General features: G+C 34.5%; 1 protein-coding gene across 1 annotated transcript in view; it reads right to left on the reverse strand.

Moving 5' to 3' along the window:
- Positions 1-20,370, reverse strand: part of LOC124233812 (aspartate--tRNA ligase, cytoplasmic) — a 58,792-nt gene that overhangs the window by 36,150 nt on the left and 2,272 nt on the right. The window contains exons 2-4 of the mRNA XM_046651032.1: positions 20,035-20,092; positions 16,882-16,974; positions 6,173-6,275 (exon numbers count right to left, since the gene is read on the reverse strand). Coding sequence (XP_046506988.1) covers positions 6,173-6,275; positions 16,882-16,974; positions 20,035-20,092 — 254 coding nt within the window. The remainder of the gene's footprint in view (positions 1-6,172; positions 6,276-16,881; positions 16,975-20,034; positions 20,093-20,370) is intronic.

The raw sequence follows: 20,370 nt of genomic DNA on the forward strand, positions 1-20,370 counted from the left end.
AAGATAAATAATGGTGAAAAAGACACTACACTGAGCTTTTCTTTCTGCATATTTACATATATTTACATAAACATATACATATATTTACAACAAAAGTAATTATTAAAATTTTAACACTTATAGAAACTTGAGTATTACAGGTTTTCAGCAAAACTGGCAAAAATTTGTTAGCTTTCTTGTTGTCAGAAATAATCTGTTGAATCTTATTATACCCAATGAGAAACGTGCTCCACAGATGTACACAACCACTCCCATTCAAACTAATTTTCAAATCCTGGGAAAGGTGTATTAGATTAGTTAGAAAAGAGGACAGGCTATAAAGTTGCCACACACTAGGTTTCCGAATATTGCACCAACAAAAAATGCTTCAATGATGTAAATTAAATGTACGATTCACTGAGGCAAAGAATTCAAAATGCCCAAACACGAAAAACTATATATTTGCCAGTTAAATCAAACAGCATCCCAAAGACACAAATTATGTAAGTATTTTTAAAAATAGGAAACCAGCTTTTGATAATAAAAACCTATATTCCAATTCTAAGCCAGGTACAACCTTGGATTACACGTCAAGTAACTTCTTTCAATTGCAGTGAATTAGTATGATACTCAATCTCAGACTTCTATATTCCCAGGCAAACAGAAATAAAGATGTTTAAAGAAGGGTTTTAGCTCTAAAGAACTAAGTAAGACTAGCATACAGTAAACAATTTATGAAGTCATGCTGCTAGCTAGTGGGGAGCCAAGTCTCTGGAGTCTCTGGCCCTCTATTACACCCAGCTGCCCATCGGTGCTTTGTAAGAATTAAAGGTTTAACTTAGCAGTTCTATGATGACTTGCTTTTTTTTTTTTTAAAGGAAATCTCAAGAAACTTTTTTTTTTTTTTTTTAATTTTATTTTTTTTCTTTTTCTCCACAAAGCCCCCTGGTACATAGTTGTATATTCTTCGTTGTGGGTCCTTCTAGTTGTGGCATGTGGGATGCTACCTCAGCGTGGTTTGATGAGCAGTGCCATGTCCATGCCCAGGATTCGAACCAACGAAACACTGGGCCACCTGCAGTGGAGCGCGGGAACTTAACCACTGGGCCACCGGGCCAGCCCCTGATGACTTATTTTGTGAACTCATTTTTCTTCACCAAAACCCCAAGAATTTTAAGTTCAAAACAAGCTTGGTAAGAATAAAGCACTACTCAATATGGCACAGACCAGTGGTCCTCAAACTACTACACAGGCTCTCTTCAGCAGAACAAAAACACCAGGAACCCTCCTCAGTGAGCATTTAAATTAGTTTTATCACGTTACTTAAATACCTACAAATATAAAACTAGCATAAATGCCTTATGCTTATAGCTCTTAACTTTTAATCAAAGCAAAATTTTAAGGAAAATAAAAACAATTATTAAAACCAAAAAATGTAAATTAACAGTAGTAATTTAAAATTCACTAGAATTAAATTCCTGACAGTTCACTTACTTATAAAGCTGTAGCCTCAGATCCAGTTCTATATTTGATCTGTTTCTGCATTTTTACTTTAATACTAGTAATGTGAAGAATGCCTGTTCACAATTACAGAAAACATCAACTTTGAGTTGGTTCAGGATACAAGGCCTCATAATTAACCAAAATTTTGCAAAGAGCAATCCAAGAATGACAATTTAAATAAAGTATCAGCCGATAATTTTATAAAACTATCTTGTCATATGAAAATTAATAATGCAGAATTGTTAATTGAAATTTGAATCTAATGGGTATCTGATAACTATTGGAACTGGAAATAGAAACATTTTTCTTTGCATGGAAAGTATTATACTATTAGTGACCTGCAGCCCTCATACAGGCAAAAACAGGATTCAATAAATCTGCTTGAATGGCAAGGTTTGTTTATTGTTTTTTTTTCGGTGATGAAGAGTGGCCCTGGGCTAACATCTGTTGCCAATCTTCTTGCTTGAGGAAGACTGTCCCTGAGCTAACATCTGTGGCAGTCTTCCTCCATTTTGTATGTGGGATGCTACCACAGTATGGCTTGATGAGCTGTGTGTAGGTCCATGCCTGGGATCTGAACCCGCAAACCCCGGGCCACTGAAGCAGAGCACGTGATCTTAACCACTAGGCCACCGGGCCAGCCCCTTGAATGGCATAGGCTTTTAAAAGTTCAGGATGCCTATCAAGTACTATCAAGTACTACCTAGCAACCCAGCTCGTTCAGATTGTGACACTATTCAAACTACAGTGAAACCTTCATTTGTACAGAACATGGGTATCATTTGGCTTCAGGTGGCATGAACACAATTGTAAATATGCCAGTAAATGCTAAATGGAAGTAGTGAATTCACACAGAAGATCTCTGTTATAAGTTAACCTTTAAAATGATATGGAACAATACTCTTATATAACTTTATTTATCAAAATATACACTAAAATTTAAAAAAAACATAGAATACTCCAGTCTCATCCAGTCTCATCCAGTACTCATCCAGTCTCCTAAGAACATATCTGTGGACTCCAAAGAAATGAAAAGAGAAACCAATCAATGAGGATTATGAAGGACAGGGGCTTAAGCTAAGAGACAAAGAATGAGGATTTAATGAATAAAGCCAAAGCCTTTAAAATCAGAGGTAAAGTAAGAAGAGAGGTCATTGCAAATACGGAGAGGTGGTCCCATCTGAAGAGTGTATGTTGGGAAGTAGTGGTAAATAATATTGCAGCGAGGGAACTAGCAGGCAGAATTAATATTCGACATGGTTGGAAATAGGAAGCTATTAAAGATTTTAGATCAAAATAACACTTAAAAAGAAACTTTTGGCAAGTATGGACTTAAGGAGGAAGCAGAAAGAGTCTGTCTCTCTCAATAAAGATTAGTTTAATAGATGATTGGACTATTTTGTTCTAACCCAACTAACATGCGGTAGAAATTATAAAAAACAACACTAAAAAGCGAAAAAATTTTTGAAGCCAAATACCTCAAAAAACTCATTTGGAGAGACAAATAGAAGACTTTATTCTCAAATGTTTTTCAACATTTTAGTAAATAATTATAACATTACTTTCATTCTGGTTGCATATCTGAAAACTGGATTATCTTTCACGCTTAAAAACAACGAAAGTCCATGTGAACTTAAGGTTTCAGCAGTATGGTCTAACAATAATAAGTGAACAGTTAGACCACAGCAGGTTATAAAATTCTGAGTTTTCATCTGTTAATATCAAATAGAGGAATTCCTTTTTATTCTTATTTAGGATTTAATAATAACGTTACACCTTAGATTCTTGTTTTACAGAAGTGCCAGCTCACCAAACAGCACTACCAGAGCAAAGATCTCAAAGATAAATGTATGAAAGCGATCTTAATCTTTGTTTCCACACTCATTTTAAATAAAACATACTGTTTATGTTAAGCCTAGCCAGCAAAGATAATTTTTAAGAAAACAATTCTGAAGAATGAAGAAAAAAAACAACAAATCTTTTCCTTAAATAAGTTCTGAAAGCTCCTCAGACTTTACATTACTACTTCACTTGATTTATTATTATTCATGAAAAGAGCACGTAATTTTCAAAGTAAAATTTTTTCTGTTTTTGATTTTACTCTTTAAAACTCAATACTTTGAATATAAGATCATACTACTGGCTTTCTGTCGGAAGGGGTATGTGCCTTAGTCTTCTATTACCAAGAAGGATCAGGATTTCTGAACTGCCTCAGAATTACAGCCTAAAATCACATTAAAAAGACCAGCTGACTGACCTATCAAGAGCAGGAAATCATGTTCTGAAGAAAGTTATCTTATCAACCAACCACGAAAATTAAAAACTCATTTTTCACCAGTCTTATGCATGATCATTTTCCTTTTCCACAAGGTAGCAAAAGCTATTAAAATAGTTACTCCTAATTATTTAGGCTAGATACCTTAACATATGAGTAGTGCCAAAAGTTTATTAATTATAACCTAAGTACCACATGTTAAATCTATTGTATAAAATTGGCTCCATTCACTTGTACATAACCACTCAGAGGCTTTATAATTTGCAACAGCTCTATTATGAAACCATCTTTTCTCATACATTACTAATTAAATAAAGTCCAATTTTTTTTAAAGGGACTAAAAATAGCTACATGTTTTTTGCCTTAAAGAAAAAATCCAAGTCACAACTTAATTGTTAAGCCTGAATTGTATCTAGATCTTGACTGAGTTCCATCTCAGGATTATGAAATCCAGGCTAAGTTATCTAAATTTTTCCCTTCTCTAAAAGAAAGATCACCCTTACACTATCCCATTTAGATGAAAGCCTTTCTTTATATATTATAAGGGTATTAATGGACTGTTCTGTTTGGGAGACCATTTGCAAGTAACTCTTCTAGCTGGTAAGCTCTGTTTGACATCTGATCCGGTCAATTGCTGTTAGTCAACTCCGGGGAGTTTCTGAGGAGAACCAAGAGAACAAACAACTATTTGTGGGCTACTTTAATGTGTCTACTTCTAAAGACATCAAATGAATTGACTGTCCTCTTGTCAGTAGAGTGCCTCTTACTGAATATTAAGGGTAAGTGGGATTTTCAAAAGATTTTTAGACTAGAATTTTTTGTTTAGGAATGTAACATTGAGGTTATAATGCAGTTTAATGGAAAAATATATTCTATATAAAACTGCCAGCTTTGCATATTAGTTTTCAGAACCAATTTAATACATGAAAGACAAAAGTTTAAAGGTTGTTTGTTGATTTGAAGTTGACTTTTTCCCAGTATTTTTCAGTATATTAAATATAATTTAGCATAAACGTCTGTGGTTTCCATGGCCTCTTTTAATAGAAGGCTCTCTGTGTAGATAAAGTTTATTTCTAGGGACCAAGTTTATTTATGTCCCACCTCATAGGACACAGATTGACATTAAAAGACTAGATGACAAACACACCCCACAAGCACACACTCTTACAGACTATGAGATGAAAATAGAAAACCTAATTATCAAAAGATACAGGTAGAGGAGATGAAAGTGACAGTCTCTGGGCACCAGGACTGGGAGACAGGGAGAGGTGAGGCTACTGTACTAGCAGTACTAACACTATGGAGTTCATCAGTGAATCGATGTAATTAATGGCACTGGAGTTTTTAAACCAGAGCACAGGTATTGCTATGATACAATAAAACTAAATTTGATAAACAAATCAACCAAAACCAGTTGCTAAGCATCTACTATATGTAAAACACTGTGCTGAGGGAGTCAGGGAGGGCCCAAACATAAATCAGAATGTAAAATTAGATCATTTTTAGTTTCCTTATAGTTCTAAAATTGATAATTCTATCTATACTAGCTCATCTTTAAAAGCATACATTTAAAGAACAGAGATAAAAATCAACAGAAAAAATATTTATAACATTTACTCTAGATTGAATTTCTTTCTTTTAAAAAACACTTACACCTATGAAGTACTCTCTTACTTAAAATGTAAAGATGGTCCATTTTCCCAAGTCTTCTTTGTTATCATGGAAATAAAATTTCGATTGAGAAAAACATATAAACAAAACTAGCCACAATATCAACTACTATTACCTTAGAGCTACAGCATGCACAACCACTATGCTATCTCTATATCCTGCCTCCTGCAAACTGAACAAAACAATGCACTTCTACAGAACTCGAGCTAGACAGCAACACTTTTGTGGGGAGAAGAAAGCAATTTTTACTTTTTTGTAAACTCTTTTGGTGTCAAAGTTAAAAGCTGTAACATGTTATAACATTTTTTTTACTTCCTTCAGGAGGGAATCATTTACAAAACTACATTCCTTTTATAGTCTTTAATTATTCAGTTAGAAAACTTGTTGCTTAATATGCAAATCTCAAACTGAGGGAGGGAGGAAACGAAGCTCAACAAACACAACAAAATAAAGTTGCTCTGCTATGTTGAGGCTGCCAGGCTTTTTGTTACTCTACTTGGAAGTAAATGTGACTTGTCTGTAAAGAGTGCTGCTTCAGCAGTTCCAAATGAATTTCAAGCCTGTGTTCCATATTTTCTCTTTTGTAAGTTTAATGTATTCAGTAACACTGAACTGACAATTTAAATAACTACATTTTTGAACAAACGAAGCATTGATGTTAATGTATGAAAATGGTCCAAACCCCTGGGAGTCCTGGTTCCCACCATTGTTTATTCTGACAACAGGATATAATTGCTTACTTACTTGGCAGCAAATTTAACCATCTGCTTGCTCGCATGGTCTCCCACTGCCACAAGAGCCTGGACATTAAACTGCTGCTGACGTAGGACTAAGAAACACTGCTTTCCTGAATAAGACAGAAAGAACACAAGCGTACTAAGGACATGTTACTTCACATCTTACGAAGAAGGAAAATGCTTCTCTACTTTAAAATTGGGCCAAAATTTACTATACTCATCAGTGTATACTATACACACGTGTATCTGGTTTCTACAGCCAAAACACTCAAACTACTCAAATGACAAGCTTTAAAGAGATTCACCTTCCTACTATGAGTAACAAAAAATGCTTTTAACATGTTTGTTATGAGAACATAGGCAAATCACTAATTTGAAAAAAATATTATAAATCAAGAAAATTATTGTCATTGCATTGATTTATTAAACAAATTTCAAGTAACTTCAGATCAATTTCAACGTTTATTCAACAGCTAATACATCCTACAGGCAAAGGCACTGTGCTAACCACCGTGGGAGCTTCAATGATACCATCACAAAAGTACTAATAGAGTGCTTAGTAACAAGAACACAAGCATTCTATGGGGACGGTCCATTTTACCTCCTAGCAAAGTACATTTTAAAGAGCATTTAGAATGACAGGCTAGTTTCTTTCATGTTCTATTTTCCTCATTTTTCCTTTATCATCTTTCTAATAATCCTTCATCCTTTATAACAGTTCCACTTTTTTTTTTTCACTTCAAGTGACTGACTTTGTCTATAAAAGATCATTCTCTTTATGCCCTATAACCAGTTTTATTTTTACATATTCTGGGCCTCTTGATTTCCCCTCTTTTCATAAGGAACTGTCATTCCTTACTCTTAACTTTTTGAAAAATATTATTCATAACAGATTTCAGTCACTATGTATCCTTGTGACATCCCTTTCCTCCAAACTAGATCCTTTCAAAGTCCCAGATCAAGTTTTGGGAAACTATTTCCTCATAAAACAAGTGAAATCTTTTCAAGACCACTTTTCTCATCAGACTATCTTGCAAAACATCAAAAGAAGATTTTGGTTTTGAGAATTATCTTTTATACTGAGAATTAGTCAAACAAAAAGGCAAGCAGACTTATAGTTATTACTTTCAACATACACTCTTTTAAGTGCAAGTCGTACAGCAATCATGAGTTAAAAAAACACAGACATAATCTATGGACTCCCAAGTCATATATGATTGATGTACTTTTACCACTAAATAGACATTTTCTCTTTCCTTTGGAGTATGAGCCAGTCACAAAGTAAAATCTTAAAAAAGAAAGTTAGATGTACTGAACAAATTCAAAGGAATTTTAAGATACTGAAAGGACAACGATTGTTATGATAGAGAAATCTGCAGATGGATCCAAATGACATTATCCCAGGAACTACTGAAACCACAGCCAGATTATTAACTGACTTAGAACAGAATGTTAGTGTGACATGGAAGGTAACGTGCAGGGTTTAGTTGAGTACTTTAGCTGCTCTGAAAGTGCAGACAGAGGCAGAGACCTAGCTGCACTACAAAGCCATCCTGTGACGAACTCCAACGCTATACAGACAACTCAGAGAGAATGGAGAATTTAGAGGACTTACCAAGGGCGAGCACAGGAAAACGTCTCTGGATCGGCACTAGGGGCTAACGTTAGTGTAAGGGTTTGGTCAAGAGTAAAAGCTTTGAAATCAAAAAGACCTAGGATCATATCCTATCACTTCCTGTGAAGCAGCCTGAGGGAAAATTAGTAAACTACTTAATGCCTCAGTTCTTCATCTGTAAAGTGGAGAAAATAACAGTATATTACTATGGGGTTTTCTGCTATAATCTCAAGGATTACATAAGTAACATGTTTACAGTTGTGACAATCAATTAATGTTAACTATGAATTAATGTTATTAATTAATGTTAATTATTATCATTAATAGCACCACTGCCACTGGATACTTATTTGAGGATTGATTACCATTCCTATTTCACAGCTGTATTACTTTGTGCAAAAACTATGCTGGGTGCTAAGAACACAGAGTAAATATTTGTTAGGCACTCATGATAGACTATTACATGAAAAAAAGTGATAAAACCATATATATTGTATAAACCCAATTTTGTTTGTGTAAGAAGTATATTAAAATTGATTGTGTAGGAAAAAACCCACCAAAAGGTGAAACTGATTGTATAGGAAAAAAACACCATAATGTGGCCATTAACAGATGGTGAAATTATAGGAAATTATTCTGTTCTTCGTATTTTCCTGTATTTTCTGAACTTTCTACAATAAGCATGTACTACTTTGCTAATCAGAAAAAATAATTTTTAAGAGAACAATACAGTCAGAGAGGTAGTTGTAGAAGAAGGGTAAGGATTAAAAGGAAGTCCTGGCCATGTTCAAGATTCAACACAAGCAGTAAGTAGAACCTGGGAAGTTCTGAGAGGCGAAATATAGAAGCAAATGCACTCCCTAAGATTTGACATGCCTGCTAGGGAAAAGAAATCATGAAATTGATGGTCATGGTTGACATGAAGAATGTTGACTATTCTCTTTTAATGTTTAATGTGTTTATTGTACGTAATTCTAAAAATTAAACCTCTTATTTTAAAAAAGTCAACAGAGGGGCCACCTGGTGGCATAGTGGTTAAGTTTGCCCACTCTGCTTCAGTGGCCCTGGGTTCATAGGTTTGAACCCTGGGCACGGACCTACATACTGTTCATCAAGCCATGCTGTGGCAGCATCCCACATACAAAACAGAGGAAGAATGGCAACAGATGTTAGCTCAGGGCCAATCTTCCTCATCATAAAAAAAAAGCTAACAGATGGGAGGAAGGGAATGAATTAGTGAGACAAGTACCATGAGCATACTATGTTATAAACCTACAGTAAGTAAAAATATACCAGCACAAAAACAAATCAATGAAGTATAAGAACTGAGAACAGACTCTATTGGAGAAAAGAGATTCTAATTCTAGATGGAATTCAAGAGATTTAAAAAAAAACCCAAAATAAAAAACTGAGTAAAAAATGAAACAATATTAAACTACAGAATAGAGGAGGTGAGACCTTTCTAAGTTTAAAAAATACAGAACGTCTATATACAAAAAATTAAAAGAAAACACTGGGAAAAAATATTTGCTGAATGACATATAACCTATATGAGTTAATATCTTTAATGCATAAAGATCTTAAAGGTTTATGAGTAAAGAACACTGAGATCACAATAGATAAATGGGCAATGGACCAGAATAGATAACTTGAAAGAAAAAGAAAAAGACACTAGTAAGGAAAAAAATGTTACTGGAAACGAAAGTAACGCAAGTTAAAGCAAACAATGACACATTGTTTACATCTTAAAGTACCAAAGATTTAAAAATATATACTATTATCCAACGCTTGGGAGAATTAAGTGAAAAATGTTCCTCTATTAACTTGCTGATGGTAAGGTAAACTTGCACATGCTTTTAGAGAACAATTTAGCAATGGGCATTAAAAGGCTTAAAAATGTTCTCTTTGACTTAAATACATTTCTTACAATTTATGTTATGGAAATTAAGTATGGAAGAAGTCTTAGTGACAAAGACGTTCACAACAGTATCAATCACCTACAAGAACTGAAGTTCTCTTGTCACTCACTTCATACTTATGTCGTCTTCCCTAGTGGAACAGGTCTACCTGGGACTCTAATGCTATAGTTCTCAAGTTTTCTGTGTTCAAAGCACTTTCGAACACTAGACCCTTGATGGTTCACTCAAAAAGAGTTTTAAAAGACAAAAAACAAAACAAAACACAATTGGTAATTGGTAGTGGTTTCCTGGTAATAGAACTGTCCGCTCAGACCCCTAACAAGTACTTTTGAGACCATGTTCTTGCCAGGTGTTAGTAAACAAAACTCTTCTTTCTTCGGCTCTGGTTGGTGACACACTGCGCTGCATGATCTGCTTGCTTCAGTGTTTTGCAAGGCACTAGCTTACAGACACTGGTGAGTGATAACAAGGAGCAGTGTGTATGACCCCTTTTACATAAATTTAAAAAACAAAGGACATACACATGCTTGTAAACGCATTTTTTTCCCTGTAAAAATACACAAGAAACAACAGTGGTTATTTTGGGGGGAAGAGACCATGAGGGCATAGAGGGGCTAGAATTTTGAGACTTCTATTTTTCATTTTACATCTTTCTGTACTACTGGAATTCTTATTTTTGCTATATCCATATGTTATTTTTTATTCTAAGAAGAAAATATGTAATTTCTCAGTTTAGCAAAAAGTCCTCAGTGCATAAGCTGGTATAGGAAATTTATAGGACAGATTAATCAACTGCTAAATATTACTCATCTTTCTTCTTGGAACTCTCCAACCAGGAGACAGTTTATAGAAAGGAAAAGAAAGTCAGTGTTCAAAACAAAAAATGAATGAATTCACTATTTTTAGCTATTTGAAATTTAAGTCCTTAACAGTTAAAAGTTTGTGTTGCATTTTGTTTCTTAACTTTTTAGAAGTGGTTTCTTTCTTAAATTTACACAAGAGTACTGTTTTAGAAAAATGTAAAGTTGGAAACTTTCTTTTATAGCACCAGGTGCAATTTTTATTTCCAAGCTGAAGAACAAACATGGTAGGTAGTCAGGACAAAAGGTTTTTTTACTCTCATGTCCTTATGTTGATGGCTCAGTGATGAAGGGGGCTTTTGTGGGAGAACTAGGTTATCAAAGATGTGAGGCAATCTTATGTTTTCATCTCTTCCTACTCTCTTTTGGCTTGCCAAGCTCCTGAATTCATTATTTAGATAATGTACCCCAACTTCCTAGTAACCAACATTAACATTTTCCTTCAGCATTTATGTTAATCTATTAGGGACTAAAACAGCAAAGATCTAAAGGTTTTGAAGTACTTTCCATTTATTTCTCCTGAAATATTTTTGCATGGGTATACGCTGAAGTTCTGACCTTTGGTATTAAAAATCCTAAACTATTTGACTTTAAAATAAACTAGCTATTTTGGAAGTATAAGAATTTAGGAAGAATAGCATGGAAAGGAAATTATTTTGTGCCAATGACTTCCATGTAGTATGTATAAAATTTGAAAGGAACCACACATATTTCAATTACTCTTTCAATATGCAGACTTAGCTCATAAGGTTTCACAATCAAAAGACACTAATCATAAGCATATCATTAAGAGTTAAAAATTTCTCCTTACTCCTATATAAAACACTTGATTTAGGGATGTCATACATAAACCTACTATAAGAAACCTGATCTTAATTTTTAAAAATGTCTCAGACACTGTCCTTAATTTAAGGAAAAAGTACACAGATATTTGCTATACAGCCTTTTTTTTTTTGCATAACAGGATTCTAGTTGTCATACTTTTGACACTACGATTTCGACACTTCCATTTCCTTATGCATGTTTTTGCAGAGTTTTGCTCTACTTGAAATTGCTAGCGTGGGTTGTTTTTCCAAGTCCAGTTTTAAAGTGTCACTACTTCTGGAGTTGAAGTCCATGAACGATTCCAAATAAGTCACATTTATTGACCTAATTTTTCCTATGTAAGACATAGGAAGAAAGGAGTAGCAGCAATCAGGGTTTTGCAAATTCAAAGCACAAGATTTCATTAACTTTTTTGTAATCTACTTCGGCAGAAATCAAAAACACTGACAATCCTTACTGGCAAGGATATGGACAAAGTGGCACTGTCACATATTTGTGGGAGTATAACTGAGTACAGCTTTTTGGGAGGGTTCTCTGGTATCTGAATCTATTAAATATTTGCATACCCTCCAAGCCAGCAATGTCACTTTTAGATATCTATCTTGGATATACTGCCTTATGTAGATCTATAACTAGTATCATGGAAGGATCTGCATGAAACACTGTTAACTGAAAATAAAAAAGTTATTGAACATGTAAAATATTTTATCTATAGAAAATAAGACAAATTAAAACTTACACACATAAAACAAAAAACTGTATGTACATATGTGTGTGTGTGTTGCATATGTGCATTTAAAGAAATTTTTGGAAAGACTGCACAAATTATTAAGCATTAATATCAAAGATTGGGGCAGAGAACAGGCAGTAGAGAAGAAAAAAGGGAATACTATTTCTGTATTCTTTGAAAAATTCATGTGAAAATATTAATAGATTACTTGGGTAACTTACAGCTTAAACACACACACATAATCTTAAAAACAAAATAGGATTTTCCAATTAAAAATTATGAAAACCAAATTAATGCAAAATTCCAAAAAACATACTATTGAAACTTAACCTAGTCCTACACTAAAAGAATAGCACCCATACCTTTGCCAAATTCAGTTTATTCCAAGAACCCAAAAATGGCTCAACATTAAGAAATCCATTATTGTAAATCATTACAATTACACATAGTTGATTTTTGTTATTTGTGTTATATTCTATAAAGTCACCAGCAACAATGAATTAGCTAATATTATACCAGTGCTCCTGGGAAAAATGCAGGGTTAGGTTCCTGTGAGCCTCTGGTCACAATATTTTCATTAGTCCATCAATATATAACCTTGCTTTGTGTGTGTTTCTGTTTAAAGGCAACTTATTTAATATACATTGTTGATTCATTAACATTGAACTCATGGCCAACAGCAGTATAACTCATGCTTGAACAAAGCTTATCCAACACACATATTTTCTCTTTAAGGCATATTATAGTTTTCTTGCACTTAGGAACACTAGAAAACACCTCAGCTCTGTGCCTGGAAGACATTTTAAACAGCCAAATCACCAACAAAAAGCACAAAACTGTGAAGAACACGGCATTAAACAGATTGTGAAAAGGATATTTGTTTATAAGAGCTAATACAAGATGGCAGAGCTTTGCTGTGTTTGACCTCAGCTGGGAATGTGTGCATTGGGCAACTCAAACTTTTTGCTACTCTGCACACGCATATGTCTGGTATGTCTGAATGACAGTGAAAGTACAAGTACAGTCGTGTGCCGCATAATGTTTCAGTCAACAAAACTGCATATATAATGGTGGTCCATAAGATTATAATGGAGCCAAAAAATTCCTATCGCCTAGTGACACTGTCGCAAGAGAAAAGGAAACTGCAGGAGAAAAAAACGAAGAAGAACCCCCAAGAAAATTCACAGTGAAGGGTTTAGCAGAAGCTTTTGCAGACCCCAACAAGCTCTTTAAAAAGTTTAAAAACATGGATCACAATATCAAAAGATTTTCATTAATAGGAATGTTCATGGTGCATCTGCTTACAAGCGAATCCATGATAAAAAAAAGAAACAAACCAAGCAAACCACCATGGACATATTTCTGAAAAGAGTGACACCCCCACGAGAGCCTCAGGCAGGGTCCTTCAGGAGGTATTCCAGAAGAAGGCATTGCTATCACAGATGACAGTTTCATGCGTGTTCCTGCTCCTGAAGACCTTTCAGTGGGACAAGATGTGGAGGTGGAAGACAGTGATATTGATGATCCTGACCCTGTGCAGGCCTGGGCTAATGTGTGTGTGTGTGTGTCTTAGCTTAAAAAAAAAAAAAGTTTAAAAAGTAAAAAAAATTTAAAAATTTTAAAAGTAGAAAAAAGCTTATAGAATAATGAAAGAAAATATTTTTGTACAGCTGTACACTGTGTATTTTAAGCTAAGTGTTATTACCAAATAGTCAAAAAGCTAAAAAAATTTATAAAGTAAAAAAGTTACAGTTAGCTACAGTTATTACTGAAGAAAGAAAAACTTGTTTTTAAATAAATTTAGCGTAGACTAAGTATACAGTGTTTACAAAGTCTACAGCAGTGCACGGGGATGTCCTAGGCCCGCACACTCACTCACCACTCACTCCCCCAGAGCAACTTCCAGTCCTACAAGCTCCTTTCATGGTAAGTGCTCTGTATAGGTGTACCATTTTTTTCTCTTTTATGCCATATTTTTACCGTGCCTTTTCTATGTTTAGACACACAAATACTTACCACTGTGTTACAACTGCCCACAGTATTCAGTACAGAAACATGCTGTACAGGGTTGTAGCCTAGGAGCAACAGGCTATCCCATACATTTTAGCAACCAGGTGAATTTACAAATATACAATCCATGAATAATGAGGATCAACTGTATTTTTAGTTTTTTATTATATGGAAAATTTCAAACAAACACAAAAGCAGAGAGAATAGTATAATGAACCTCTCAATCCACTCAACACAATTATATTTTGAGGGAAAAAAATTGCTGGAAAAAGCTCTGATAAAATTTAACATCAATTCTTGGTAACAGAAAACTTGGACTAGAAGAAAGCTTCTTTTAATCTACTTTTTAAATTTTGGCACTGTTGTCTAGTGACATTTTATGCAGAACACCTAAAGTCATAAAATAACTCATCAGGAGTAAGATAAACATTTGAAAGAAAGGGACGAAATGATCCTTTCTTATAAATGATACCAATGTCTACCTATAATCCCCAGGTATTTCAATAATTATCAACTCTTGCTGTTCTTGTTTTAGCTTTACCCCAATCCACTAATCCCTCAAATCCTGTACAACTTTGAAGCAAACCCCAGCCACATTACTTCATTTGTACATAATTCAGTATGGATCCCTAAGAAATAAGATCTTCTTAAAAATAATGTTACATTTCTATTATCTCAATGAAAAGAAATGAACAATTTTTTAACATCAAATATCCAGTAAATATTTAAATTCCCAACAGTCTCAGGTGTACCCTTTTTTTCTGTATATTTAAACTAGGATCCCAATAAGTGACTGGTTGAGAGATACTGTAAGTCCATTTTAATCTACAGGTTCCCCCTCCCTTTTCAATTTATTTGTTGAAGAGACCAGGTTATTTCTGCCCAGTAGTCTTCTATAATCTAGATTTTACTGATTGCATCCCCACTGTCATAACGTGCTCCTTTTTCTGCTGTTTTTCCTCTAACTTGGTAGTTAGATCTAAAGGCTTAATGAGATTCAGGTACAATTTTTTTGGGCAAGACTATTTTATTGGGTGGTATTCTTTCAGGAAGAGACATAAAATATTTTTGATGGTCTCTCTACTGTGTCGTTAGCAATCACTGATGATCAATGCCTAGATAACTTCCTAGGGGCAAAATGGTGATGTTCTAACATTCCTTTTTGATTTTATTGGCTGGAATACTTCTCCAGAGACACTTCCCCACATCTACCATTTGATTAGCCAGTGATATACAATTCATACAGAAATGATACTTTCATTTACTTGTTCAAAATAATGAGCTTATCCCATTGGCGACCAACTGGGTCTTCCATTTGTTTGCCTTACCATTATTATAAACTTATGGATTTAAACATATCTGATGCGTCTCAATTCACTGCAGTTATCCTTACTGATACTCAGGGTGTTCCATTTTTGGGATGGGTGTCAAGGGAAGTACTCTTGTTTCAGACTTACATGTAGCAGGCACTCTATCTTTTAATTTGCTAAATAACTATGTTTAGGAAACAAAGTGCCTAGTTTGAACAGAACAAAGGCTCCCAGTCTAACGGGAGAAAGAAAAATAAATTAAGGATTACAATACGTTGTGACTACCTATTGGTAGAATAAATGGCCCAATCTTTCAGGAAGGCAAAAAAGTTAAAACTCTATCAGTATTCTCCTCAAAGTCCATCAGTATTTATCTATTTGGGGGGAGGATATTGGAAGAATAGACAAACTCTTACTAGTAGTAATCCAGAGAGAGATATGTATAAAACGTTGGAATTTTAAAAATAATGGGCCTATATAATTCTATAAGTATTTTCAAACACAATGTAAGAAATGATACAACATAGAATGTATTAAATACCATAGAAGCAATAACTGTGCCAGGGAGACGGTGTCTTAGAAAGCTTCTGGATTCTGTTCGTATTCCACCAACGACTACGAGAAGTTGGGCAAGGAGCTTTACCATTCTGAGCCTCAGTCTCCTCATTTATAAAGTGGAACAGCAATGTCGGTTCTGCCTACTTCACAAATTTGTAGGAATGATCAAATGTGAAAATGTTTGCGAAAAGTATAAAGTTACAAATGAATACAAGGGTCATTAATATTTTTAGACAATTCTGAATACTAGGCAAGGACAATTTTCCATAAGGAACTGAGGTTTGTCTAAACTACCCTAATCGTTCTTCTCTATTGTTAATGCTAAATTCTTAGTACTGTCCAATAGAATTTCTACAACAATAAAAAGATTCCGTATTTGTGCTGTCTGTCCAATACGGGAGCAGCTAGCCACTATGGCTATTAAGCTCTCAAAATCCAGTTAGGGACGGAGCTATTCAATTTTAATTTAAATTTTAATAGCTACATGTAGCCAGTGGCTGCTGTACTGGACAACCCAGTCTTACAGCCTTCTCTCTCTCCCACCTCTCTATCTAAATATTAGAATATTAACAAATGAAAAGATTCTCAAAAACATTATTCTTTCAAAATACTAAACTTTTGAGAGATGTAAAAAAGTACCTTAAAGTACCAGAAAAGTACCTTAAAGTCTTAAACTGCATCTTAGTCTTTAAGGTCAAATTATTTTTAAGGATATCTTATAAGAACCTAAAACCATATTAACCACAGACTAATACTTTACAGTGATTTAAGAAAGAAAACAGGCGTTTCTGTTTTGTTTTTAAAGATTTACTTTGGTCTGTGAGGAATCTGCAAAACAAAAACTTCAGAGTCCTTATCCAAAGGGCTTTAATCATTAAATCAATCCTACCTTTAGCTCTGCTTGTATGAACTCTTGCACGCACCCAAACAACTTCATCAGCTTTTTTTACTGTCAAGTTGCTAACTCGAACCAAAACTCGATCTGCAGCAAATAAGGGAAAAATTTTGTAACTAATAATTTACAAAAAGATCATAATTATTTTGGTTTGATAGCTAGCATAAGTACTTGCTATTATCTTAAATAATTTTCAGTCTCTGACAATACCTTCTTTTCTATCACCCTCCATGTGCAATTTGCCTCAAGTTTTGTGAATTGTACTTTCTAAATGTATCTCTAAAATCTATCCAACTCTCTTTCATCTTCATTGCCACCATACCAAACCAAAGTACTATCATCTCTTGCCTAAACTACAGCAATAGCTTTCTAACTGGCAATCCCCTGATCCCCTAATTCAGTCTACATGGGACTCAGAGTTTCAAAATGTAAATCTGCTGAACACTTCAATGACCTATAAGGTCAAATACAGCCTGTCTTCAGCTGCCTTTGCCTAAGTGGACATGGTATTTTTGCTTGCCTGCCATAGTAGGTAAGTCAGCTAGCCACAGGGTAGGATTCTCTGCTAGGCCTGGAGAGTCATAGTATTCCATTCCCCAGGACAAAGTGACTGATCCAGGGAAGGGCATGTCACTCAAACTGAGCTAATCAAAGTCCTCCTCTGGGACATAATAATATTGAGATACTAGAAATGAAGCTCTCTTCCCTGGGGTTGCTGACTTGAGATGGTGTAAGCCCATGGCTACAGCCACCACCTTTCCTACTACCTGAGTTTGTAGGATGAGAGAATGAAGCAAATAACCTAAAGGAAGCAGAGCCAAGAAGTGGAGACAGAAAGCCCTGAAGATGCTGCTTGAGCCTCTAGATCCAATCATGCCTTACGCCATTTCACACTTTGTTTCCTATAGTTATATGAGCCAATAAATTTCCCCTTTGGCTGTAAGTGAGCCCCAACAATTATTCCCCCCAATACTAATAACAAAGTATTATATCCATATTGGGTCCCCCAAACAGCAAAACTGTAACAAAACAACTATTATATGAAGGTAGTGATATGAGGCATTCATGATCCAGAAATCATTTCGTTATCATTTTAAATATGCAATAATTTTAATATCAGAGAAAATAACAAGTATTAATTAAAAACATAGTAATAAACATGACATCACAACATCAAGAGTAATGAAAGATCTCTATTCTCAAAGATTATGTGGCCTAATTGTAACCAAATCTGTCCATATCACATGCAACAAAACCTAGTTACTACAATACTAAAAATACCTTTGAGTGTGATATTATAATGAAATCAGATTATATTTTACCTGCTATGTCTAAATGTATTTATAATTTGTCTCTTGAAGCAAAGATGCATCTTAGAGAGAATATGATGTACAGGAAAATACCATGGTTCTCATTGCCAAAAGGAAAGAGAATGAATGAAGGATTTTTAAGCCAATGGGCATCACAAGAGAATTTCTGCCAAACACTGCCAATGGATCTTAGAGTTAAGCCAACTTCCAAGTCTGCTGTGTAAACTCAGGCAAGACAAAGTGTGAAGAGACAAGACAGACAAAGCAGCATAAAATTTTAAAAGACAGATTTGAAAATGCCAAGACTGAAAAAGCAAATGACTTACTAACTAGGAATCAAAACACAAAACCAAATGAAACGGAACATAAATCTAAGAGTAGACTTATAAATAAATGTCATGATAACGGTAATTTTACTATCACTTTGGAAAAGAAAGAGTAATGGCCCTTCTTTCAGGTGGCATTCTAATTAGCATAGAGGTTCTCAACCTTTAACATATCCACATGTACTTGGGGCACGCGTCACACTCCCACCAATATGACTGACTGAGGCAGTGATCAATGGCAGCAGGGTTTCAGTTCGAGAAACTACTGTCTCCTCCACACTTGTAGGTCACTAGCATTAGAATAAAGGAATTTGCAGAAATAGAAGCAGATGGCAAAAGAAACTTTATGTTGAGTAAAGCATTAGAATTTTAGCAGAATAAAACCAAAAGCAGAATTTTACTGTTATGTTACTATAATCAGAGTACACACATAGTTTATCTTTCCCTCTGGTGGGGAGAGCTGGTGAATAGAAGACAGTGGTCTGGATTTGCCAGCCAAACGGTAACAGTAATTATGGCAGTGAGTGATTGGGGCGTACGTAAGAGAATGAAACGTCAGTGAGCTTCTTTGTGTTAGAGCTCAAGGAACTACACTTCAGGAAGACACCTAAGCTGGAAAAAAGTCTCAAATGACCCCTCCTGCTTGTCCTGGCAGGGAAATGTCATCTTCTATATCATATTGCTTGTATCCTATTTTATACTCAACTATTTCACTTCATCTTTATCTTTTGGAAATGGTCTATTTTTAGCAAACTATTTTAGTCTTTATTTTTCACACTTTTCCAACAAAGTTGAGAAGGAAAAGTAATTTTGTGATCATGAAATAAATTGAATCCAAAATAACGATAAAACGGACCTGGAGGTCTATCATAGCCAAAACATAAAATTCATAGGCAGGCCTCTAAATTAGAAGTACTTAGTAGTTCCAATGCACCTCAACTTAAAGGTCTAATTTAGGGTGTCCACCAAAATAAAAATGTCTGTTAAATAGTTGAGTAAGATAAATCTGTTGAAATTATACATAAAAAATAGAAATAAATGGCAAATATTTACAAATAGAAAAACCTACAGGTTTGAGAGAAATAATTAATATGTGACAAGTCAACTTCGAAGGAATTTAATAAAGTCAAGGGTGAAAAGGATATAGCTTCATAAAGCATGCAAAAAGGTAGCATATGATGAAGGCAGTTATTATTAACCATTCTTTTATCTCCTAGGCCAGAGTTAACATCTTAGTTAAATCTTTTACCTAATCACATAGGAATATCTTTTTAACATAACTTACCGTTTAAAATATACTTATTTAACGTATCTTCTTCCTTTTCTAGATTAAGGACCCTAAACTGACAATGTTTATTTAGAGTTATGGCATCTGCTTCGGTTATTAACGTCATTTAAGCTTTTCAGAGTTATGCCTTTAGTTACGCCAACCTTGCTTAAAACTTCATGAAGAGTTTTCCTGGAATTAGAAAGGAAAAAAGAACCTTATTTATTATCACATAACTACTAACCTGGTTTTTCCTGTGATTGTATCATTGAAGATACTCCGTATCTTTCTTTAGCAAAATCCTGCAAAAAAATGTTTTTGCATTATGATTTTTTATTTAAACACTAATGGCACAGTAAACACAAAAATACAAGTAATAGATATAAAAATGAATTCATTGCAACTTTCAGGACCACGTCATTAACTCAGAAAGACGGTAGTTTTAAAGTGGGGAAATGTGTCCTGTCATTTACACACGTTCTCTGTAGAAAAAGGATGAGCACTCAGTTTCTGGTTAGTTTTGAAGATCACCACTCCTGGACGGATATACCATACATAGTAGCACTCTCAGAAAAAAATT

This window comes from Equus quagga, unplaced genomic scaffold, assembly GCF_021613505.1.
Source record: "Equus quagga isolate Etosha38 unplaced genomic scaffold, UCLA_HA_Equagga_1.0 251_RagTag, whole genome shotgun sequence".
Lineage (NCBI taxonomy): Eukaryota > Metazoa > Chordata > Mammalia > Perissodactyla > Equidae > Equus > Equus quagga.